At 33.7% G+C, this 25,087-nt stretch overlaps 3 protein-coding genes, 10 non-coding genes and 1 pseudogene across 16 annotated transcripts; 8 read left to right on the top strand and 6 right to left on the bottom strand.

The window, feature by feature from the left end:
* The first annotated feature begins 404 nt into the window (after nt 1-404).
* Nucleotides 405-2,185, top strand: srx-35 (annotated as a pseudogene). The gene is made up of 6 exons: nt 405-443; nt 513-668; nt 717-863; nt 1,538-1,614; nt 1,656-1,879; nt 1,932-2,185. Coding segments are annotated over exons 1-6 (897 nt in total).
* A 446-nt stretch (nt 2,186-2,631) lies between these two features.
* Nucleotides 2,632-3,837, top strand: srx-34 (G-protein coupled receptors family 1 profile domain-containing protein; the record flags this gene model as incomplete). The annotated part of the gene is made up of 5 exons (NM_072403.2): nt 2,632-2,670; nt 2,717-2,877; nt 2,971-3,367; nt 3,412-3,471; nt 3,610-3,837. 5 exons carry the CDS (start codon nt 2,632-2,634, stop codon nt 3,835-3,837), a joined length of 885 nt encoding a protein of 294 aa, NP_504804.2.
* A 166-nt stretch (nt 3,838-4,003) lies between these two features.
* On the top strand, nt 4,004-5,448 carry srx-33 (G-protein coupled receptors family 1 profile domain-containing protein; the record flags this gene model as incomplete). Its single annotated transcript, NM_001322563.1, has 6 exons — nt 4,004-4,203; nt 4,676-4,822; nt 4,876-4,952; nt 5,004-5,239; nt 5,286-5,384; nt 5,443-5,448. 6 exons carry the CDS (start codon nt 4,004-4,006, stop codon nt 5,446-5,448), a joined length of 765 nt encoding a protein of 254 aa, NP_001309513.1.
* A 3,012-nt stretch (nt 5,449-8,460) lies between these two features.
* Nucleotides 8,461-19,353, bottom strand: odr-2. Of its 3 annotated transcripts, NM_001392541.1 has the most exons (6): nt 19,255-19,353; nt 19,056-19,209; nt 9,904-10,018; nt 9,777-9,853; nt 9,620-9,718; nt 8,464-8,821 (listed from the first exon to the last, which is right to left on the bottom strand). In NM_001392541.1, the coding sequence occupies exons 2-6, from the start codon at nt 19,201-19,203 to the stop codon at nt 8,655-8,657; spliced, it is 606 nt and encodes a 201-aa protein (NP_001380092.1). In that variant the 5' UTR covers nt 19,204-19,209; nt 19,255-19,353; the 3' UTR covers nt 8,464-8,654. The 3 variants fall into 3 exon arrangements, with proteins under 3 accessions (NP_001024089.1, NP_001024090.1, NP_001380092.1); NM_001028918.4 differs by lacking the exons at nt 19,056-19,209; nt 19,255-19,353 and adding an exon at nt 13,300-13,873 and having other exon boundaries at nt 8,461-8,821; NM_001028919.5 differs by lacking the exons at nt 19,056-19,209; nt 19,255-19,353 and adding an exon at nt 15,699-15,919 and having other exon boundaries at nt 8,463-8,821.
* Nucleotides 19,354-19,704: 351 nt separating this feature from the next.
* On the bottom strand, nt 19,705-19,850 carry VC5.12. Its single transcript, NR_069013.1, has one exon. It is a non-coding gene; the product is annotated as an Unclassified non-coding RNA VC5.12 (non-coding RNA).
* Nucleotides 19,851-21,307: 1,457 nt separating this feature from the next.
* Nucleotides 21,308-21,358, bottom strand: VC5.15. The gene has a single exon (NR_069011.1). It is a non-coding gene; the product is annotated as an Unclassified non-coding RNA VC5.15 (non-coding RNA).
* VC5.11 lies at nt 21,308-21,358 on the top strand. The gene has a single exon (NR_069012.1). It is a non-coding gene; the product is annotated as an Unclassified non-coding RNA VC5.11 (non-coding RNA).
* Nucleotides 21,359-22,488: 1,130 nt separating this feature from the next.
* On the top strand, nt 22,489-22,804 carry VC5.9. The gene has a single exon (NR_069009.1). It is a non-coding gene; the product is annotated as an Unclassified non-coding RNA VC5.9 (non-coding RNA).
* On the bottom strand, nt 22,491-22,683 carry VC5.8. The gene has a single exon (NR_069010.1). It is a non-coding gene; the product is annotated as an Unclassified non-coding RNA VC5.8 (non-coding RNA).
* An 899-nt stretch (nt 22,805-23,703) lies between the features above and the next one.
* VC5.10 lies at nt 23,704-23,837 on the top strand. Its single transcript, NR_069008.1, has one exon. It is a non-coding gene; the product is annotated as an Unclassified non-coding RNA VC5.10 (non-coding RNA).
* On the bottom strand, nt 23,705-23,839 carry VC5.13. The gene has a single exon (NR_069007.1). It is a non-coding gene; the product is annotated as an Unclassified non-coding RNA VC5.13 (non-coding RNA).
* A 115-nt stretch (nt 23,840-23,954) lies between these two features.
* On the top strand, nt 23,955-24,103 carry VC5.14. The gene has a single exon (NR_069006.1). It is a non-coding gene; the product is annotated as an Unclassified non-coding RNA VC5.14 (non-coding RNA).
* Nucleotides 23,957-24,300, bottom strand: VC5.17. The gene has a single exon (NR_069004.1). It is a non-coding gene; the product is annotated as an Unclassified non-coding RNA VC5.17 (non-coding RNA).
* On the top strand, nt 24,154-24,298 carry VC5.16. The gene has a single exon (NR_069005.1). It is a non-coding gene; the product is annotated as an Unclassified non-coding RNA VC5.16 (non-coding RNA).
* Nucleotides 24,301-25,087: the final 787 nt, after the last annotated feature.

Here is a 25,087-nt window from a genome sequence, read left to right as displayed (position 1 = left end):
TTTGCCACTTCTGTAATCCAAAGATCTATCGAAGCAATAAATTTTGTATAACTTTTTAGCTCCGAAACTAGTTGAAGTATCAAGAAAAAGTTTTCTGAAAAAATGTTCTAATTTTCATTTCACTACAATTATGAATTATGACCGACATATCTCAAGTCATTTTTTTAAACTGTTCCCGTATATGTTCAATCGTTTCTCAAATTGAAACTATCACGCTTTGTTTTTTTTCAATTCTTTTTCCAAGAACTAACCTCAATTTTCCTTATTAGTCAGAATGGCTCAGATTTTTTTTTCCAATTTACAACTCAAACTGACATGTTCTATTTTATGGCTAAGACTTTGTTGTTTTAACTTACATTTTCTTTGTGTTAACAAAAACATTAAAATTTATTTTGAAACCACAAATGATGCTTTTACAATGGATGGGCTTGACTCTGATTCCAGTAAGTAATTATTTCCACAAAACGTTATATTCTTGGAATCTAAAACTTTCAAAAAATGTAAAAATGCAGATAGCAGTAATTGGAATAGTTTCAAATCTTCTAATATTATTCTCAATATCAACCAATCGCTCTCTCCATCATGCTTTTTCATTGCTCACCGGAAATCAGGCGGTTTTTAACGGACTCTTTTCAATTATATATACGATTTATGTGATTCCCATGATAGTTTTGAAAGTTGATATGCTGATACTTCTTATAATTTCAAAATTTCAGAGATTTAAGTTTTATGAAAAATAATTCTCATCTTATTGGATTTGTAATATTGATTTGTTATGACGGAGCAATGCAGGCCCATGCATTGATTACTGTAAATCGATTCTTTGCAGTATTTTATCCAATTTTGTATAAAAATGTTTTCAGGTACTTTTTAATAATGAAAAGGGAAAATTGAATCACACAGGTCTGATTTAAGCTCACAAGCTATTTTGCACAAAAGTTGATAGAACCCCGTTTGACTTGATAACTTTGGGTTCACCTATAATAAATCTACCGTATATCTTCTATTAATATGGCCTCCCTATTAGACTTGCACTCCCTATTAGTATTGCCCCTCGGAGACCTTCCGAAAATTAGTATGGCACTCCCTATTAGTCTTGCAATCCCTAATAGTCTTGCGTTTACTTTTTTTATTGCAAACCCATCTCGCTAATTTCAGGATTTCAACGAAAAAATTTGCCTATTTTGCAACAGTTTTTCACAACATTTCTACGAGATTGAAGTTTTTGAACTTATATGTTACAATTAAAATCAAATTTTCTGAATTTTTACATAAGATTCGAGCTTTTTCATAAAAAAAACTAGTAAGCTCAAAGTCAGAAAAATATTCTGAAAATTAGTATTGCACTCCCTTATAGTCTTGCACTCCCTATTAGTATTGCAAGCGGGAAGGCCATCGAAAAATAGTATTGCAGCCATATTAATAGAAGAAATACGGTAAATTCATTTGAAATTTCCCAAAATATGAACATAATGACTGTCTGTTTATTGAGCGGAGTTCCCGAAAATTCAAACAATCGAATAATTGAAGATTCCAGCTCAAAATGGACCAAGTTAGTAATATTTATATCCTTTATTTTTTCAACCACTGTTCTTACAATATTCTTTCAAATCTGTAAGCGGTATCTTTTTCACCACAATTTTAACGATATTTAGATCCATGTCGTTATTACTTTTCCGATGTCTCACTAGGTTTCACTTTTAATATGGAAGTACCCATATGTTTTGACTATGGAATTTACGGTGATTTTGGGAAATTCTTCATTTTATGCATGTTCAATATTGTGGTTGACACCATTTCAATTTGGAAAGTTAGAAAAATTAGAAGATTGCAAGGGCAACTCACGTTTCAGAAAAAGGAAATAAATCTTTTGAAACAGGTATTTTTACTTTTATTTTGTCAAGAACTACAAACTATAAAAATAATTTCAGTCGTTTGGACAAGCTATTTACCTTTTTATCTACATTCCTGTTTATTTTACCATCCCAATGATAGTCCACAATGATGTGATCGGATTTTTGTTGAGCACGTTCTACTGGTCTTCTATTCATGCAATGGATGGCATTTTAACTCTTGTTTTTAATATAGAAATACAAAAACCTATCATTCAAAAATACAAAAAAAGCTTTTCATCGGGAAAGAATTCAGTCTTGTTAGTTATCAAAAGATCCAACACTTATTAATTTTAATAAACGAATTTCTCAAGTACTGACAATAAAAAAGATCGATGAAAAAAAGTTTCTGAAAATTAGCCCAAGTATGACAACTTTTTTTCAGGAATTGTTTGAGTTTTACATTAGAACATCAGCCTTTTAAATTTTTTTTAGATTGTAAGTGACATTATCAATTATTTTTTGGATTGTCAGTGTCCAGTCGCACTGTGTACAGCTTTCTGAAGCATATTCTCGGTACACCTATCAACAGAAAGATGACGAAATGCTACCGAATTCACAGTCAATTTCATACTGAACATTGGTTTTTGCTTCCTTACTTTGTGACAGGATTTGCCAGTGTTTTCGTTTAGACCATGGGAACGTAAAAATCAGGAACAAACTTGGACATATTAATTAATATATTTTCTCGTTTGCTTGCTTAGTCATTCTACTTCGTGAAACTTGAAAACATTATACAATGCTTCGACAACAGCTTATTGGTTTATTTCTGATTCCAGTAGGTTTTTAACAGTTCAAGCTAATTTATAATATTTTTATTACAGCCAGCTCTATGCGGGTTTATAACAAATTGGTTAATTGTAAAAATTGTTATCCAATACCGTAACCTTCACCGATCTTTTCCTATTTTTACGGCAACGGTTGCATCTCTATATGCAATAATGGCAAGTTTTGAGCTAATGTTTGCAAGTCCTATGATCATTTTGTAAGTTGATTTATTCGTTGAACTTTTTGACTAAGACAAAATCAGTAATTAAAAGTTTTGAACTTCATTTTGACGAGTTATCTCTTTTTTCAGTGACATTAATTTCTTAAAAATGAACTCAACAATATGCGGTGCAATTTATCTTATTACATATGACACTACATCTTTATTTCATGTCGTGATATCGATTAACAGATTCATCGCTGTTTTCAAACCTTTTTCTTACAACACAGTCTTCAATCCAAGAACAACTCGAGTGATCATATTCTCAGTTATTACTTTATCACTTTTAATTGTTAACTGCTGGTTGTTCATAATTGACTGCCGGTTCTCTTTTGATGAAGATCATTGGACATTTCTGGTTACGGATAGCGATCATTGTGATGTGTTTGTCTGGACAACGATTTTAGGGAAAAATATTATACTATCGATTGTGAATGTAATACTTCATGTGATAACCATGATTAAAGTGATTACTTTGAAACAATTTGTGAGTGTTGAAATAGTTTGGTTAAGGATCTAAAGTCATTTCAGAAAGCTCGCACCCAAGTTTCTCGATCTTACAGTTTGCAAGAATCTTATTTTTTGAAACAGGTAAGTTACGTAGTTATAAGGATTTAAAACCTGAACTGTTAGAAATAATTTGGTCTGTAGTTTTTATGTCTTGAATTGTCCAAATACTCGACAGTTCCTGCCACTTTTCTAGCATATTCACTTTTCATTTTTTTTCAGACGTTCGGTCAAACACTCTTCATGTCAATTGAAATAATTGCTTTCTATTTCCCACCTCGAAGCTTCGAAAATGAATACTTTGCCTTTCTATTCTCAATGTTTCTTTGGTGTACGATTCACGCGGCCGAAGGTGTCATCACGTTGATCTACAATTCGGAGATCAGACGGAAACTTCAAAAACGGAAGAAAAGCTACAGAATTACTGCTACGAAAATTCAATTAAAATGACTAATCAACTGGGTTTCTGTCCTATTGTTTATCTGATTTTCGTGTGACAATAAATCATAAATTCTTAGAAAAAAAAATCAAAAAGCAGTAGGCAGATCGCCTAGGCTTAGAAATTACAAATTAGTTTTAGTTTTGCTAATTCACTTTTCGAATCAACAAAATAAACATGCAAGATCCACAGTTTGTTGGAATGTCTTTGTTCCCAATTTCACTATTTGGAATGGCCCTCAACTGGTGTGTCACTGTCATTTTAATTCGAGAAAAAACAACTTTAAGCTCATTTATGATACTGACACTCGTGAAGTCATTTTTTGATGCAATTTATCTTACGGTTTATTTTCTGTACATTACTCCAATGATTATTTTGTAAGTTGAGCAAAATATGAAAAAAATTATCTGAATATGATAAATTTTTTCAAAACATATAATAGATCAAAAATAGGGCTAGAACACCGGGCGTTGAGTTTTACTTTGTTCAAACCTGATCCTCTACCGGGTTGCGAAAATGCGAAATCTGAGAATTGGGCAGGTTTCAAGTTTGGCCCGCCCTTATTTTGATGACCATTTTCTGGGCCCCGAAAAATATCATATCCGGATATCTCACGGGTTCCGCGCTCTACTTTGGATATATCGCCAGACAATCCGGTTGCGGATGCCTTCGTCTTCGTGTCCGAGTAAAAAAGAAAACGGCGAGCCCTGACTCGAACACGAAGACGAAGGCATCCGCAACAAAGCATTGTCTGGCGAAAAACGTGTGCAGGACTTTTTGCATCCAAAAAAACCCGCACGTCCAGTTTTGTTGCACTCCCTTCTTCCCATAACAAAACAATACTTTTAGCGCCAGTCAATTAATGATATATTGCTCTCATTGGGCAGGGTACGTGCTCATCGTTTGCTATGAAATATCCATTCACACGCATTTTCTATCTTCTGTCAATCGATTTATCGCAGTTTTCTTTCCATTTTCATACAAGAACATTTTCAGGTAAACTTTGAGCTTACTTTACGCATGTGAAAAAGAAACTAATTAAATTACAGCCCATGCGCAACAAAAATCTATATCACTGCTATTGCAATATTTTCTTTTACAATGATGACAACTGTTATATTTGGATGTAAGTTTTAATTTTGATAAGTCAATAAAATATTACAATACAAATTTTTAGTTGGGTGCCGCTTGGAGTATCGTCCAGAAACGTGGGTTTCCTTTTACGATGTCACAATTACAATATGCGCCTGGTACGCATATTACGTAGACTTTTTGAAAAACTTGGTTGTTGTCTTTACTGATGCTATTATCGATATCATAACTCTTCTGAAAATCCAGAAAATGAGAAAGCAATATCGAAATGGAAAACGCTCCGAGAATTACACTAAGAAGGAAACCGATTTTCTAAAACAAGTAAAACAATCAATAATTGCTCCAACGCTTAGTTTCAAAATTACAGACTCTAGGTCAGGCTCTTTGCTATTTGATGTGCTATACTTCCTACTTGATGGTTCCTGAAATGATGTCAAACAGATACGTGGCGTTCTTTATGTCACTGGTTAGTTGGGCTATGATAGCAATGATTGATGGTCTTCTCACAATAGTTTATAACGCAGATATAAAAAGAAGAGTTGTGAAACCGAAGGAGATAAGTGTAACTACAGTTGTTCCTACAAAAAAATAATTTATTTGAGCCCTGAATAAATATTGTTTTTTTTTTGTTTTCTACTCATTGTTCGGGTGATGGAAAATTTTCAGGAAAGAAATATTATCTATCATTTAATTTTTTTACTACTCGTAATTGAATTTCTGATTCTTTTTGGGATGGGGTCGATAAACATAAGTTGATCCAAAAAATGAGGGTAATTCAAGGTATAAAAAATACAAAATATTGTTTTTAAACACGCAAACGTTTTCTCGAAAAATAGATAATAGGATTGTTGATTCCACTACCAGATTTTTCAATCTTAAACAATCTAGTGTGTCTCATAAACTACGTTATCAGTTATTTTGGCATTTTACCACCCTTAACTGTGTACTGGGTTCCCTAGTCAATACTATCCGCAACATTTCCAGCGCAGATCTCCATTTTTCAAAAGACTGTTAGCAAGCTTTAAAAACGCCAAAAGCGCGGATATTGGCACTGTTGGAAATCTTAACATTTTCTCAAAAAAATTATACGCGCATTCGTTGCAGCGGTAAACAATGCATAGAACTGCAAAGGTATACGCTGAAAATATGGAGGTGTTAACCGTTAAAAAAATTATGGGTCACATAGCCAGATTCAAACCGAAGGACATCCCCACCAATTATGGCTTTCAAAAGTATTTTCTCCAAAATTTCGGCTAAACACTCTTTATGTCAATTCAAATCATAGTTTACTATTTTCCATCTAAACTTTTCGAGAATGGCTACGTGGTTTTCCATTGATCCATGTTTTTTAAAGTACAATTCACGCTGCGGAAGGCGTCAGAATTGAAAACTTCATAAAAGGAAGAAACGCTACAGAATTACTGCTACCAAAATTTAATTAAACTGACTAATCAGCTGGTGTTCTGTCTTATTTCTTATCTGATTTTCGTGTGACAATGAATTATATATGCTCGGGAAAAAACTAATAGACCATATATTTTTTATATATTCTACTAATAAATAATTTTCATTTCTCAATTCAACAAGAAAAATATGCAAGAGCCACAATTTGTTGGAATGTCTTTGTTCCCAATTTCCCTATTTGGGATGTTCCTTAACTGGTGTGTAACTGTCATTTTAATTCGAGCAGAAACACTTTTAAGCCCATTTATGATACTGACACTTGTCAAGTCATTTTTTGATGCAATTTATCTTACGGTGTATTTTCTCTACATTACTCCAATGATTGTTTTGTAAGTTGCGCAACATACAAACAATTTTGCTGAATATGATCGTTTCCAGTTTTACGAAAACTGAACTAAATCTCTTTTTTGAAATTTTAATAAGGTAATAAGACTATTTAGACTTTTTACTGGATAATTTTTTCTCGAGCATTTTAACTAACAATAATAAATTAGAAGCAATCACAATTATTCCAACTGTTTTTTTTTGCCGAAATTATTTTTGTTGGGTCAGTTGAGGCAAATTTAAAGAACAATATCCACTATAGTGATGGTACAAAACTACTGTTTCCACTATCAATAATATTTATAGCGCCAGCCAACTAATGATAAATTACTCTCTTTTTTGATTATTGTCGTCATCGATGTCACTATCGATATCATGAAAGCAATTTAAATGCAATGTTTGGTGGTCTTTTCAAAGTAGTTTATAACAAAGATATAAGAAAAACCAGCCGTTCGCACGCGCACAGCGCGTGCTCCGACTGGCGTACGCTAAATTATTTTAAAAAATTGTCAAGTACTAAGACTTTTGTAAAGTTGGATTTTTTATTCTGGGGTTTTGCGGACCTTCAACAAAGTTCTAGTAGCTTACTAAATTTTCTAGATTTTTTTAGAACTTCTGAACGTTTTCTGATTTTTCTAGGCTTTACTCTAGAATTTTCATGAATTTTCTAGAAAGTTGTAAAAGTTTCAAGGAAGGTCAAAAGACAAAAACTCACTTTTTCTTGAATTTGAGAATCCCTACAGCAATATTACAGTACCCCGACCATAACCTTCCACTAACCTCAAACCAATATCCCTTCAAAAGGTGAAAAATCAATTTTTCCAAACTACAGTAATCCTACAGTAATCCTACATTACTTCTACAGTAATTCTCTCAAATTTTCCAGAATGTTCTGGAACAGTCTAGAATTTTCCAGAAATTTCGTGAAATGTCTCGAACTCTCCCGATTTTTCCAGAAAGTTCTAGAACATCCCAGAATTTTCTCGAATTTTCTTGAAGGTTCTAGAATATTCCAGAATATTCCAAAACTTTCCAGAAGGTTCTAGAACATTTCAGCATTTTCTGAGAATTTCTAGAAGGTTCTAGAACATTCCAGAATTTTCTCAAAATTTCCAGAAGGTTCTAGAACATTCCAGAATTCTCTTGAACTTTCCAGAAGGTTCTAGAACATTCCAGCATTTTCTCAAAATTTACTGAAGGTTGTAGAACAATACGATTTTTCTAATATCCTTTCAACAGACGAAAAGTCAATTTTTCCCAAACTACAGTAATCCTACAGTAACCCTACAGTACCTCTACAGTACTACTACAGTACCCCGACCATATCCCACCATTAACCCCAACCCATAATAACTTCAAATGCCTGAAACACATTGTCTCTGAAAAGTGTGACGTCACAGACTACAAACTATGGACAGACCCACAATATTTTTTTATATATAAGTAATGATAATCGTTAGACGGAAGGAAGTTAGTGTTACTAGAGTTGCTTCTGTCAACCAATAACTATTTTGAGCTTTGAATAAAGATCTTTTTGTTTTCTACTTACTGTTCAGGAAGGTTATGAATTTATACATAATATTTACCAATATATTTTTATTACTACTGATTAAATTTTAAAAAATGTTTCAGAGATATGTACAGGAACAGTTAAATATTAACAACATATTGTTAAAAAATGCTTTAAAAACATTTTATTTGTTTGGTACCTTGGCGCTTCCGTATGGAAATGCTCAACAGGATAAACAATTATTTTTATGCTACGATTTATTCATGAAACACAAGAGAAAAACTTGAATAGAGGCAAAACGTGGTGAAAAACCCGTAACATTTAAAAGTGGATCGGTTTGATTTCAAAGAAGAAGATTTAAAAATCCCAACGAAATTTTGTATTGTTCGTTGAGAAAAAATGAAAGAAACGTTTGGAATCGGTTGGTTGATGACCATATCAACGCATTAGGAAAATGACAAGAATTACAAAGAGAAAAATAAAGAAACAAGGCGGCGACACGGAGAAATTGCACAGATTGTTATGGCATGCACAAAGTGAAAGACGCGATGGTTCGAGTTCTTGGCGTTGAGCAGTTGGAAGGAAGAGCTCACGAGCTGTTGTGTCTGAAATTTTTGAAAATTTGAGGAGTAAGTTTATGCAAATGAATTGAATATTTTAAAGGGAGACTCAAAAACTCTACAAAAACTCAAAAAACTCAAAAAATAGTCAAAATATTATCTTTATTAGATCTTGATAGTTATCCCAATTGTTCTAATGTTATTCTGGTAAAAGTTTCAATGTTGGTTTTTGCGATGGATTTTCAACTGGAATATAAATTTAAACCTGAAAATTTTTCGTAGATAAATATTTTTTCTATTAGTGCTGCATTGCTACCGTTTCAAAAATATGTTTTGGTTGGTGTTGAAGATATCAATGAAAAGTTGAATATCAAACTATAAGAAAAGAATCTTAAACTTTTTTAAATATAAATCTGAAGACAATCAGATAAGCATTAATAAAAAAATAATCCCCATATGTGTTTTCACCATTTTTTTTCTGTAAATTGCATTGGAGTCAGGTTCCTGTAATTATACAATTTGGCAGTTTTGACTTTTGAAAATTTTGAAAATTTTGATTTAACATAATGCAAATTTTTGAAGTAAGACTATGCATCAGTTCGTTACTATTTTGAAAAATTGTATTTCTTATTTTCGATTACAGAAATGTTTATTTTGTTTTATTTCAATGCTTTCAATATTTTAAAATTTTCCGAAGAAGATTTTGAACACTGTTTTTTATTCGTTTTAAAAATTAAAAAAATTAATATTTTTCAATCCGGAACTTTGTTTTATTTGTGAAATTTTTAACGGAAAACTGTTATAATTTTTATCTCAAAATGTATCAAAATTCATAAAACTCACCCAAGCATCCCTGCCTTTCAGCCAACGTTCGAATCAATGAGTGATTGTAACCATGCAAATCCGATAAGCAACCCCGCATGTAACCGTGTCGCCGCCTCCCTAAAATCACAGTTGTTCATAATGAAATCTACATTTTTAAAGTTTAAATATTCCATACCCCCAACAACATCGTTGATCCTAAGAGTAACACACATATCGGAACAGTTCTTTGAGTAGAGATAACTTGTTTCTAGACTGAAAAAGAGAAGTCTTCAATAGAACATTTGTTCGAATAGAAGGCATACCTATGTTTATCGCAATGAGTGTCGAAAGAAAGTGGTTTCCGGTACAAGTGTGATATGTATGGATAGTGGTCTTCTAAGTATGGGCTCATGCAGGAGTAACATGGTAGACGTAGTGCTGAAAAAATAATATTAGGAGATAGAATTAAACGTTTAGTTAGTTATGTTTCTCTTTTACAATAGTCTCACAAATTTTAGTAATTACAGCTTTAAGTCATTTTTCAAAAATTTTTGTGTCCTTTTATTAAGGCCGATAAATTCTGAAACTCTATATTTTGTCCTTTTCACTGTACTTTTCCCTCATTGGTCTCTGACCGATTGTTCTCCCCTTGTATATTCGAGTGGTGCTCGTCTCAGAAGCTTCTCGAGCACCCACTTCGCACTTCACCATTCTCTTCTCCATTTTTTTCTTCAACATTTATGTCAATTTATTCGAGTATTTCTTTAAAGAAAAGTCCCTGCGCGCAATTGTCGATACGTAAAACTCATGAGATTTATGACCGGAATAGTGGCGTTTAATTTAGAAAATGTGGAAAAAAGAGGAAGCTATTCCGAGAGGATGAGAAACGGATCAACAGACGATGCACGAAATTGCAGTTTTATAGCTTTTCACACTGAATTCAATTGCCTTTTTTGTGGGTTAAGAGTGCAAACCAAAAACTCCTTTTTCAATGAATACCCTGAGTTTTACGATATCGTTAATTTCTTGAAATGTTGGAAAAGAAGATATCCCGATTAACAAACGGATGACGTGGATTTTAGGTTTTTGGAGAGAAAAAAGAGACAAGAATTGAAGTGTTTGGTTGTAAAGAACCCCTCAAACATCAGAAATCATCCAGATAAAACGCTTACTATTAGAAAAATTTAGGTTTGGCGGACAAAAAGTTCTAATGCACTGATGATCATGAAGATCAGAAGATTTACGAAGAGTTTTGATTACGTCTGGACATTTTTCAAAGCTTATGAAGTTATTGAAAAAATGAAATGCTGATATGTTCTAGATTGAACTATTGTGAACAGAAAATTGGAACATTTCAGTCTGGACATGAAGAAAAGCTTATAAGTTATCGACTTGAAAAGTTAAAAATTTTTGGCAAAAAACTACGAAAAAATATTATTTTTTAACACAAATAAAAAGTGCCTATGGTGCACGAGATTCCAAATTTTTAATAAATATTTTTAACAAAAAAAAATTGAATTTTAATTTTTAGTTCAAAATTAACAGAAATGCAATTATTTTTCCAAAATTTATTTAAAACCACGTCTATCTTTTTTTTTAAACAAATTTTAATTATATATTCATTCTGTTTAATTTTTTTGAGCTCATCTGTTTCTTAAACTGCTCATCGCACTCTATATGTCTATCTCTCTCACATTTCCCACTTCTCAAATCCCTGCAATTTTTTCTCTTTCTCTCACTTTCCCTTTTTTCGTCGTTTTTTTTCTTTTCACATACAACAATCAAATCTAATAACTGTCGGGTCAAAATTTCGGGATTTAGACAGTGTACAGAGGCTAAGAGAGCTCAGACACAACGTGTACCTTCAATGGCAAAACGAGTTACTGCGGCGCGGGCGGCGGCTTCAGTCACTCCTTGTCAGAAGGATAGAATCAAAAGAGTGAGAGTTATTCAATAGAAGGAAAAAGGAAATGCTCTTCTAAAGATGTTGAAATGATTACCACAACGATACGTGGAAAACGGCACTTATGAAGTTTCTGTGTATTTTTTTTGAATTTTGAAGAAATCGCAAATAAAAAAACGGGGACAGGAAGTAAAAGTGAATGGTTCCGCCGGATTTTTAGGTCAATTAAAGTTGTAGGCAGTAATTATTTTGCAATGACAAAATTCGTAAAAACTTTGGTTTTTCTTCGGAGCAATGTATTTATGATTTACGGCATACGGCCGACAAAATTGGAGTTAGCGATGCTTGTTTGCATTTTGAAAATTACGTAAAATTTGTTTTTTAGTAATTTAAAATTCCGAACAAAAAGTTCCCGATATCCATTTGTTTTGAACATTCCAAAAAATCCAGCTACTCGCCAATTTATACACTTCACTTGATGATGAATGAGTGAGGAAATTGTATAGCGCGAAGAAGCCACCACCATCAGTGAAGGCCCGTAGGCCATTATTTTTGTAAACTTCCGGTACATATTCATCATGACAGGGTCTTTCATTTCTCTTTTTTTAGCCTTCTGTTGTTCTTCTGGTGCATACAACACATTGTTGTGAGGATGGGAGGGGAGGTCTCCAAGAGACACGAATAAGTTTCCTGTGTCCGTGCAAGATTCACGATCCCCCGTAGGGAATTCTCCTTGTGTTGGTGCTAGAAACTCGGGCAAAAGCGGGCGCCAAAACTAATATTGAGGAGAAAGAGAGATGGACAGATAAACTTGTTTTTGGGACGTTTCCGAGACAGAGAGAGAGCACACGCCACCGTGAGCCGTATCTTCTAAAACGGTTGCAGAAGGAGAAGAGTAAATTTGAATTTCAATTCGAAATGAGATGCTTCAACCTTTTTTTTGTTTTACAAAGTTTCGAAAGTTGAAAGTTTGAAATCGTGACTCAAAAATCTTGACCTCATTAGCTATTCGTGCTCCATTTCAGATAAATTCGTCTGAGCATGAAATCAATTTTCTTATAAGGGTACTGACGGATTTTGGGTTCTTGGTGACCTAATCTAATTAGAGAATAGATGATAGGAAAGGGAAGAAGAGAACAAAAATTGGAACCTATATAATATTATGCGAAATTGTTCTTAAAAATAAGTTTTTTCAGTAACTTGTTGACCTTGTATTTTTCCCATAATATCAAAAATAAATTCAATTTCCGAAGCGGAAAAACGAGTTATCATTCAAAAAGTGCATATTAAAAGTTAGAGATCCAACATCGAAAAAAAATCCACTCATTTTAGGCTTCAAAAATTATCAAAAATTTTAAGACTGGAATGAACTCTATTATAAATTTTAATTAATGATTTTCAGTTTGAAATTAAAAAATATATTTTCCAAAATTATAAGATCAACTTTTCAAAAGTTTCAACAAAAAAATAAGTCAATGATAGGGCTGCCGAAAGGTCGACCTATTGTATCGCCACCCCTAGTCACTGTACAACAGCTCACACCGCCCGACGAGGCTGCGACCACCAATTGTGACGTCATTCCTCTTCCACACGACCTCTGTGCAGTTTTATGGACATTGTTTAACATGAATGTGTTTATTCACTTTACAATTTGCATACAAAACATGAAATCTACTGTAAGCCTACCCTGATTCTATTTTTACCCAGTAAGCCTTCAGGAGGAATTTAGAACCTTGAAGCGAATTTCGTATCTTAACGAAGATGAATAGTTCCCAGGAGCCACCAGAGAAAAATCAGATTTTGAGTCAAAACTTACCCGAATTGAAATCCGATACATTAGCAAGAAGATAAGAGACAATTTGCAAAACATCGGCCGCCATCCATCAGCCAAATGTAGGCTCGGTTCCACTTTTAGAAAAGAGCAAAATGCGGGCACGACACCACCAAATAACTGCTGGGGTCGCCCCGAATAACTTGATTGTTGAAGGCTGCGGAGTGCAAGGGCAGAATGAGATGGAATGCAACACCAAAAATACGAGAAATAAAAAGAATAAGGAGCAGAAGTAGAAGTAGAAGAAATAGGAAAATGAAAAAAAAAGTGAGTGATTGTCCTGAAGAAAAATATTTCCAAGACGAATGGGAAGAAGTGGTCCAAACGGGAGGATATGGAAGGGCAGCCTGGCTGGTCTATGGATGAGTGACAAGTCTTGAAAGCATCTTTGCGTGTCTTTTTTGTTCACTTCTGCACTGAGCGATGGCGCCACACAGAATAAGACAATCTGGGGACTCCTCTATCGAATGGGTTCTTCTTTTTGAAGAAACGACGTACTAGATAAGATATGGAAAAGAATTAGAACTGAGAGTTCTTGGGGTGAGCTAAACGACTCAGGACGAATAGAGACGATGTGCTGCCGGAGGGCGATGCCTATTGTTGGACGAGTTCCGCTCAAAGTTCCGGTTGCTCTGCACAACTGAGCCAGAGTATCAGTAATTCATCTTTGATGTGAATTGGAAAGTGGAACACATAAAGAGTTCATTTTTAGCAACTTGAGGATACAAATTACTGATATTAGAAACTCATTATTTCTAAATTTTTTGTTTAAAAATTGATATTAAAGAGAAAATGTAGAAGAATTTTGGTTTTTTCAAATATATTTTCTTTCGATAATTGTAAACAATTAATTTTTAAAAATTGAAAAACTAATAAAAAGTTAAAAAAAACCATCAAAAATAAAACTTTTATTTATTTAATAGTAAGCTAAATTATTGTATTAAATAACCAAAAAATTCCAAAAATTTATAAACTTTTTTTTTAATTGAAAATTCGATTAATCTGCTGAAAAAAATTTTAAATTCAACTTTTATTGTTAATTTTCTCAGTGGTTTTAGTTTAAAAAAATTTAGAGGATTTTTTTCTAAATAAAATATTTCAAAAATTGTATCAAAAAGAAAAGGAATTTAAAAGTAACAGTAAATAATGAAATACTTATTTTTGAGTTTTTTTCCAAAAAATAGTTTTTTCCAATTTTTTTAGTTTCTAGTTTCTAGTTTTATTAATGTAAAAAAATGTTTAATTGTGTTTTGCAAAACTTTTATACACTGCTAAAAATAAGTTAAAATGCACTATTTCTTGATTAGCTTGACATTTTTTTTTCGTTTTTACAAGGGGTTTTTATTAGCTTCGTAAAAAAGAAATAAGTTAAAAGGAACTAATTCAGTCTATCGAAAAATCAGGAAGGTTTTATTATAAAAAAAATTCAGAAAAAAGTAATGTCTCGATTTCAAATGACAAGAAAACAAAGAAAAATGATGCTCAAATGACGGAACACGCGGACACTTGTCACAATTTTGAGATTGATGCGTTCTTGGCACCTCATCATCATCATCATCATCTTCTTAAATCGTTTATTCTCTCAAATTTGACTGATTTGAGATGATGATGATTTGAAGTGAAAGAGAGCCAAAGCACTTAAAAGGAGCAGTTATTACTACGATTCTAAGAAGAAAATATGACACTACTGGAAGAAGGCATTTCTCTGTTGATATGTAGATAGGAACGAGATGAAGATTAGCGGATTTATAAACGGATGACACGCAATAGAGAGGACGAGAGAATGGACGATGGACGGCGTTGCAGTGTTTTGTTTCAGTGTCTTTTGATATTTTCCTGACTTATTTACCTTAAGGTGACCACCCCGCGCTTTTCTTTTGAAATCATTGAATAAGTTGGTGTTTGTGGTGGTTGACACGAATCGTAATGTTCAGATTTTTCAGTTAATTTCATCAATATTTAATGTTAAATTATTTCGTTTTTATTTTTGTCCCACCTAATGATGTACCAAAGTGCAAAACAGTAGGCATAGGCATACTCTCACAAATACGTGATTTACATTTTATTTGTTTTAAAAACACCTCAACTACAAAAGTATAAGCATCCTTTTCAATAACACTAATCAGTGAGACTGAACTTTTTTGATTTCCTAAGATATTTGAACAGTTAAATTTGAATTTTAAAAGGAACGATGCAAAAGGAACGATGCAACAAGCGTTCTCAATTTTTATTTAAATCAGTTTGTTTTGTTGTTTTTTTTTTCATACAAACCGGCGAGGGTTTGATCTTGAAGAGGCATTCATGAAATCGAATTTTAACATAATTGAATCAATTTCCTTGGAATCAATTTCAAAAAAATATTTTCCACTAATAAAAGTGCATACCTGCATCTTCTGGTGCCGCAGGATCATGAACGTTGGCAAGAATAAACGAGAAGAGCTTGGTGAACTGGGAGGTCATCGGGCATCCCGACAAACTGTGAGAGACCCTGTTCCACTCTCCCTAGGAACGCTCACACACAAATTCGAACCAGCCAAGTGCTCCAGTGAGCAAGTATTGCCTGTTTGGGTTGAGCCGGTGCGTCGTCAGTCAGTCGGTCGCGTTGACGTGGAGGACGTGAGAAGTAGGCGGAGACTTCTTCGTTTCTAGTCGACAAGGCGGGGTCTGACGCGCTTTGCGCAATGCCAATTTCGAGGTAGACGAGGCGAGAAAACGAAGAAGGCCTGCCCTTCGGTTGGATGTGCTGCTCCATACATGCTTACGAGGAAACACATGCACACAAGGACAAAATGATGGGGCCGTCCGTATGCAGTTGCGCCGGCGCCTTCTGTGCACGGGGTCCCACAAATATTTGGGCATGAACAAAAAAAAAAAGACAAGAGCCTCTCCTTCTTCTCACAATTTTTCTTCTGCTCCTTTTCGTTGCTCTGTGTTTTTGTGAGAGACGATACTTGAATTCAATTCTTGAAGATCTTCCCGTTTTTCTACTTCTTCTAGGCTTCTTTGTGAAAGAAAATAGAGAAAACTTGTAGAAGAGTCGTGAAGTGGGCTCAGAAAGACGGAGTGCAATGAATCAGAGAAAACAAAGAATCCCTCTTCATCTGGATCATCCCATCGTAAATTCGCTTCACATATAGTAAAAACTTCGCTAAAGCTTATCCGCCGACTGCTTTTTAACCATGAAAAATCAAAATGAAGCGTTCAGATTGCTCAAGTCTTCGTAATCAATCAAAACTTTCGATATAGTTTTCAAAGATTACAGAAACAATAAAATTAAAACTATTGAAATGCCGGGAATACAAAATAACTGAATAGTAATTTCCATATAAGCCACCTAAAACCTTCCAATTTATTGAAGTTTATTTCCCAGCGAGGATTTTGTTGATGGGACTCTTTATTTCCACTTTACAAATTTTCGAACTTCTGACATGCACCATAACTAGAGATCTTCAATGATAACGAGAATTGTTTTTAATTATGGACATATCTTTTTTGGATTACTGTAAGTTATTACTGTACTGTACTGTAGTTTTTTATTTTCTGAAGGTTTCCATCAAATGTGCCTGCCCGTTTTTTGTGCGTAAAGTCCGGCGTTTTTATTAATCTAGGCAACTAGGCAGGCGTAATTCTTTTCAAAGACAGGCGTTTTTGTGCTTAAAATGGAATCTTGCACAGAGCAGAGTGATTTTTTGAGTTTCTTTTTCTCACAAAAATTTTTATTATTGCGGTCGGAAAAATATCACATATAGTAATCCAAAAGTTTTTTAACTGTCAGATCTGTAGATGTTATTTTTAAGATTATTTTCGGCGAGTTTCAGAAAGATATCCCGTAAAAATTGAAGAGTTCGTGATTTTCCCTTTTTAGACAACGTTACATATATTTCTAGAGAGTCTGCTACTTATGTTTTTTTTTAAACAAACCCCAATACCATAATACCATTTTTCTTGCAAAACTTTCTCTGCTCATTCTTCATATGTGTATAGTCATCAGTTTTGCAAGTGAAAATCAAGGAGAACCACCAAACAACATCAGCCATCCACCGGAATAATCAAATGAACTCTTTCGTGGCGTTAAGAGCAGGAATTGCGGTCTAATTTTACACCATGTTTTGTTTTACACATCGATGAAGCTAATCACCTTTCTTTTTCCCTCATTCGTCGTCATAAAATAAATTAGCATTTTCTTCGTGTTTTGCATGTTTTTTCCTCAATCAAAGCAATTCTTGACCTTTTTTTTAAAAAGTAGTTGGTCAGACTACTAATCGACGAGTGGCACTTGTACATGTTGCCGATGATAAATAAAATATTGAAAAGGGTTCGCGCTTGGAGGACGTTTCAGGAAAACATTCACCAAACGACACTAATAAATTTGGCCTCGGGGAGCAATTTCCAAAAAGTGAAAAACGGCTTTCAACACGGATTCGGGTTCTCTTTTTCTCTTTATTCGCCAATCGGAAATTCATGAAATCGGTGGCATTGAGTGTGGGTTGAGCAACGGAAATAAAACAACGGAGAAATGACAACACGAGTTATGGAAAGAGTTCGAAAAGTGAAAATGAAAATTATTGACGGGTATGTGCTGAAGAACAAGAAATCAAAACATGTAGCATCAGGTTGCTAAAATTACCAAATAATATATAACACTTAAACTTTCGAGCACTTTTTTATAATCAAAGTGGTAAAAAATGGTAACTTCTCAATTTTTGCCACCCAAAAATTTGAAAGTCGACCGAAAAATTTCAATCGTTTTTTCTACGAATTTCATATTTTTATTATGTTTTGAATATTTTTATCGAAACATTGTGGGGATGGGAATATATGACATTGCTTATGAAAAGCTCAAATATTTCCGAAACTTGGAAACTAAAAATCTTCGACTGAAAGTTAAAAAAAAAAAACTTAAACTATAAATACGAGTTTTCTGAAGAACAGTAGCTATTTGCCCTTCAAACATTTTCAAAGTCAAATTAAAAGTAATATAATTTCCAAAATCCAAAGTCTAGGTGCACTTTCAGATTTTATTTCTGAAAATGATTTTTTTTGGCATATTTCAATTAATACTTTAGAAAAAAAACAAATCTTTGGGAATACTTTCAAGAATTGGTTCAATGTTCTAATAGGTATTTACTTATATATTTTTTTAATTTTTAAAGAGAATAAGTATTTTTGTATTATGGCAATCAATTTGTATTATTACGTCTTATGTCTCAATTAAGTCTAAGGTAGTCCAATATTTAGGCTCAGATTTCATATTTTGCAATACATACATTCGAAATTTGATAAATTCATCTTTCCATTTATTAGAACAAAACCAAAAAATATGAAATCTTTGTAAAAAACAGAAGTACTATAAAACTCTGATGTTGGATTGTTGAACGGTTGTTTTCGCACTTTCAGAACTTTTTTTTATTAACTGATAGAGAACAAAAAAATCACAGCTGTGATCTTCGAAGTAACATTAATCAAATCAATTACCTTGGCTCAAAACTTGATATGAAATAACCGAATTTTATATGTCTGGGATTTTTTGTCCTTTTTAAACAGCTTTTACGCATACAACTGACTATTAATAATTTGGGATATCCTTAGAAAATTTGATTTCTGTGTTCTTAGCATTTTCATTTTTAGTTCCTCTAACCGGAAACAGTACGTCCTCTATTTAGTCCTTCTCATCATCATGAATCTTTCATCAAATTTGCCGCCATTCCCATATAATTGTTCGGACCCTTGCCCATACTTACAATAAATTCTCCATCTTTGTTGTGGATGCTGATCTTTCCAATATTCTGTATTCGATCTTTCACGTGCCGCCAGAACAATTGTATTCCAGAAGAGAAGGAGCCGAAACAGAAGTCCCATTGGGTGCAGGCTCGACAATGGAAGGTGCATTTCTGTCTGAAATATAAATGTTCCGAATGTAAATTTTGGAAGTTGACCAACTTAATTGGGGAATTTTGGGACACGTGAAAATAGCGAGACAGAAGAGATTTTGAGAATATTGCTGAATGTCTTTGCAAATTTTCAAATACCAAGGGATGAATCTGAAAGTAAATAATAAAGCTTTATAAATAGAAATTCATTGAGTACGGTACAACAGATATTAAAGCAAAACGTTTGAGAAATATTAAAGCTAAAACAATAGTTTAATGGTAATGGTCTGAAACATGAAAAACGCAAATTATTGATGCATGCTCCGCAATGTTTGAATTGAGCAGATAGTACACCCAAAAACTTGGAAAAACTTTAGATTTTACAAGGATTATTTGAACGGCTGGAGTCTGAAAATTTTCTGAAAAAGATGATGCAATCTTAAATTTCAATTTAGTTCTGGAGCATATTTTGATGACTTCTGAAAAGTTGCTTGTAGTGTAATAAAATACTTGTTATTTTGAAATTTGTTGTAAAAAGTATATCTCAAGTGATACATACTTACAAAAATATCATCGAATAAAAATATCTAAAAATGGCTCAAAATAATTCTTTAGAAAATCTAAAGTCAAGTAAAGACAACTAAAAGAAGGAGTGAAAGAGTGTGAGTAACACGATTAGGGGCACATCGTCGGATAGAATATGTGATAGTAATTGCGGGAGGCGTCGGAAAACGAAGAAAGAATCACGGGTAAGTAAACGACGACAAGGCGCATCCCCCATTTATCCCGGAGAAGTATTCTTTTTGAGCAAACACATAATTGGAACAGTACAAAATGAAAAAGGTGACAATTAGTACAAAGAAAAAAGTTGACGAATAGGGTCGGTCTGGTTCCGAGTGACAGGAAATAGTATCTCGTGACGGGATAAAAAAGGTTAAACCAATTTCCGAATTCTTCTAAAGACAAGGTGAGACTGCATCCGGAGATTGAAATATTCAACATATTGGAGCAAAAGTAACTTTTTAAGGGATGAATATAGATTGCCGGGTGGAAATTGACTAAAGTGAGAATATTTTTGTTAGCAATTACACCGAAATTACAGAAATTGCCTAACCAACCAAATCAGCAGTTTGTGAAGCCGGCAATATTTGTTACTAACGTTTCGGCGATCGTGAAATTTTGATTTGTGTAGAAATTGTATTGAATTTTTCAAAAATGACTAGAACCTCCAAATCCATCTCCAGGCGTTTCAGTTGTAGAGAAAACTATTTTGTAAATGTATCAAAACATTAACTAATTTGAAATCTCTGCATTTGGCTCCCAAGTTGGACCCAAAAACATGTATTTCAAAAGTTTGGAAAGCTTGGGCAAAAGTCGAACTAGACTTTGGTAAGAAATTTGCCAAAAGTTACGTTAAACTTGGATTAAGCTTGGATTAAGCTTGTGTAAAAAGTTGCCACCAAAAGCAATGATGTTCGAAAAATTTATTCTGGAACTTGCAGAACTTTTGTTTCTTCACTAATGTGGTCATGAGCACGATAAAATTGAAACATCATTTTGGATTAATATTTTTTGCGATCATTCCATTGTAATATTTTTGAGCTTATTCTGCCATTAGACTTCTAATGTTCGTTAATTTTCAACACTCGTATATAACATTTCTGCGTAATTCTTCCTACTCGTGAAAACAATTTCAAATCTACCTAAAAACGGGAGGTAAAAAGGTTGCAAACAAAAGGCTTAGCAAAAGCTGTAAATAGCAACAACTCAAAACAATAGTAGTGAATAAAAGAGGGTCAACAAGAGAAATGGCACTTGCTTATCTCAGTTTTTCAATCATTTAATTAAATTTATTTCATGACTCTTGTTTGAATTAAATGGAAGAAAAAGAAGGGAGCATCTAGGGTGTGAAGTCACGGCGACTACTAAAACTTACAAACTTTTTCGAGTTTTCCATCATTCTTTACCACACCTTAGGTTCCAATAATTGAGGTTGAAGCCACAAAAGGAAAGAAGACGAAAACGAAGAAGCAAAAATAGAAAATGGAGCACCACAGAAATGCATGACCTCGAATGAAAAGCGGCTGGAGCAATGGACAAATAAAAGGAGCAACAACTAGACAAGAGGTAAAGGCCATTTAATACAAAGAGAGTAAGGGAGTCGAAAGGTGGCAAAAAGGTGCTCTCTAATGGCAGAAATACGTGGTGTTGGTTGCTAAACCAATTGTCACAAACGAATAGGAACACACATGGAAATAAATAAATTAGAAAACAAGCTCAAGGGCGCCTTCTATGGAATGCACGGCTGTAGAAATAACTAGAACCGTTAACTTGAAATTCTCATTTAAATCGATAGATTTTTTGCAGTTTTTTGGTTGCAATTGATTTCATTTTTCTGATTATCTGTAATAAAATTATCCAAAAGTTGTTTTCATGTCGAGACGTTAAAGGCAAAACTGGAACCATCCATAACACATTTTTAAAGATTTGGATGAGAATTAGATATAAAAATGTAGTATGTGAGATAATCAAGACAAACATTTCAGACAATTTCTTTGTGTAGTATGTGAGATAATTTTTAATATTTTTTTTTATTTGGAATTATATTTTTTGGGTAAAAATGAGCAAGAAATCAGGGTGAAATGCTGACTAGTATCAGTTCAATTAACTCACAGATAAAATTAATTTAAAATAAATATAGATAAAAGTAATTTTTAGATACCGGTTCCAATATATTTTAATTTGTCTAAAAACGTTTTTGTAAGTTAAATATAGCATAAAACAACTGGGTGTTTTGAAATGATCTTAAATTGAAATTCTTTAATCTTATTAAATTTTCTCGTAGAATAGTTTATTGAATGTAGCAAAAAATCCAAACAAATAAAATTCAATTGGAATTTAAGAGATTTTCCGACCATAAACGGTCTACAAATAATACATAAGCTTGTAATTTTTAGGGAATTTGTATAAGTTTTGGATAACATTTCGATGACCCCATTAGACAGTTATGAAACTAGGAAACATTATGTGGAAAGTTCTGAAAAAGCTATGAAAAAGCTATGAAAAATTGGAATAGACATCAACTGGAAACTAAAAGCGGCGTACCTTGTACTGATTGTCAAGGAAGCGAAAAAATGTAAAAAAGGAAATCTGGGTAGTAATCTAGAATCACGGCATCATCTTTTACAGAATCGCGTGCCGAACAATAGTAAGAAAAAGGAAGATGAGGCGTCTCCTTTTGCTTGTCTTTCTTTTCCACGGAGCAGTAAATCAGTATAGAGCCGTGCGTCTTGGCTTGTGAGCATCCGCACCTTCCCTAATTTACATTAGAAAATAGTGTAGAGGTGCCATGAAATGTCACATTAGTGAATTAACGAGTGTTGCAAAAAGAGAGAACGAAGTAAACGGGAAAAAGTGTCCATACATCCTTATTCCTTCATTCGACTCAATTTCGAGTAGGTAAACAAGACAAACATTTCAAAAAGGAACGACGAAGCTTGTGTATTCAGACGAGTTGTTAATTTTTGATGAGTATTAGGTAGAGTTATATTTGTTTGAATCTGTGTGTCTTTCATTCTCTGGAGAAATGGAGAATAAAAGAAAAAGATGATAACAACAAGAAGATTATGATGGATGGAGGTCCACAGGAGGTTGCAATCATGACAAATTGTTGTAAAATATATTGACAAGCAAGCAACGGAATAATGGGGGCATTTCAAAAACTTAAACGTATACTATTGAAGAAAATACCAAAACACTATTTGAAAAATGTTATGCCTACTTCTAATCTTCTCTAATTAGTTGATTTTGAGCTTATTTATCTTCTTGATGCACCTCTTCAGCGGTATAAAGCCTAGTGATGCCCGCATGCCTATGTGCCTATTTATCACCTTTTTGCATTTTGGCGTGAATTCCGCTGGTTGGTGCTTGTTTGAAAATAAAAATTACCGAGATGCTATTAATTGCCGAAAATTTCAATATATGCAAACTCCCGGTGTCTGAGTGAAACGCTTCATTTTCTACGAAGAATAGTACTATTCAGCACAACGCAACTTTTAAAATGTTCGGTAAACTCGGGACCAGAAAAAACATGCACAGAGACTTGAAAACGGGCCTCCCATTCATTAAAGTTCTGGGAGTTTGTAGATTACAAAATACTTACATCCAAAATGTATTTTTTAAACGTGTTCAGGCTAATGAAATTCTGTCAGTCGCTCTTTGATCCTAACTTTAATTAAATTAATCTTTCTTTAGAGATTGTACGGCATGTCGGACAGCAAGGCATTTATGTTAGTATTTATGAACATCGAACATTGCACCTCACTAAATTGAATTTCGTCGAATTTTATCCTAAACTTCTATGATCTCTAGAATTTAGAATAGTGATTTTAATAATACATCAGGATACGGCACATTATTTCAAAATGACTGGAGCATTATAACTACCTATCTGACCATCAAACAGGTCAACAGACGGACGGTCAACTCAGATTTCTCAACTTCAGTTTTTCTAGAGGTTTGGTCGGTCCCAACGGGGCTCATAAATACTAAAACTGAGCTATGGTGGTGAAAAGAAAGATGGGAGCAGGGGCGCAGTTGGGCTCTCCCGTTCAAAAAGACGAATGACCCAAGGATTAGAATCATTTTGACACTTTTGGGAAACGCGGCAAAGTGAAGTAAAGGCTAGTGCATCGGCAAAAGAAGGACACATTTTATTATACCTGACTATGTATGTCCATAGGGAATTTCGAAAAAAGAACCAATGAAAAGAAGAAGGCCAACGTTTTTTTTATTCACCCCATCATTTCCCTCTTGAAACCAAACTGAAAATAAGTTCGGTGAAATCGAGGAGCGTGGCAGCAGCTCATCACGACTTGAAGTCGACGTGTCTCGACAACAGCGGAAACGATTTGGTCGTGCTTCTCTTCTCACATCGAGTAGCAGCAGTTCATTCACACTTCTAATGAAACACTGCTCCCTCTCGCTTTTCCATTTTCACCCCCCCCCCCCCCCCCTTCCAACACAAAATTGAATTTGAGCCAACCGAGCGCCTCGGGGGCTATAAAAAAGATTAGGTTGGCACATGGATGGATGGATAAGCAGAAACTTCTGATCTTGAAACATATTCTAAAGATGAAAAGACAATGTTGAGGGACTTATTTGTTACGGTGCAGTTTGATTACAAACTTATAATCTTTCTTATGATCAGCACTGACACAGCGAAATTAATGGAAATTGTTTCAACAGAATTTTTACAGTCATTATTGAAAATGTTGGTCTGGAAGTGGAGACAGGTATGGTTCTCCTGACCAATGCCTGTCCAAAGCCTGATTAAATCTCCTTGCAAAGATTAAATGGAATAAAAGTTTCTGCAAGCACCCCACTTCTACCTGGTTTCAAAAAGGCGCAGTTAGGCAAAACTGGTGGCGAAACTCGGGAGATGTCTTATGCTTCACTACAAAAAAACTTGTTAGCATCTGTTTTCAGAATTCATTTCAAAAGTTAAAAACTATGGAAAAAGTAGTTTAAAGTATTCAAATTATTTCCATATTTTTTAAGTTTCATTTTTCAATAGAATTAGTCTCGAGGTATTTCGCTGATTTCAGTCGCCTATAATGATCAATGCCCTATCAAAAAACTATGGGTTTTTGCATCTATAATTTTTTCTTGAATTCTAAAGAAAATGAGTTTCTACGCAAAATAGAATGCTTAAACACACAATTTGAAACTAAATCTTTTTTATTTTCGTTTTTTGGGCAACATTTATGAAATCCCTCAAAAAAATTAATATATCTATATATTATGTTAAGGCGATCAAAACTCTATAAGCTTAAACAATCGAAAAATTAAAAAAATTTCAAAACATGCATTTTTCTTGTAAAACTTCACTGATTCAAACTAGA

The sequence above is a fragment of the Caenorhabditis elegans genome, chromosome V, assembly GCF_000002985.6.
Source record: "Caenorhabditis elegans chromosome V".
NCBI lineage: Eukaryota > Metazoa > Nematoda > Chromadorea > Rhabditida > Rhabditidae > Caenorhabditis > Caenorhabditis elegans.
Note: the sequence above shows the minus strand (reverse complement) of the source record. Positions and strands in the feature narration are given on the sequence as shown.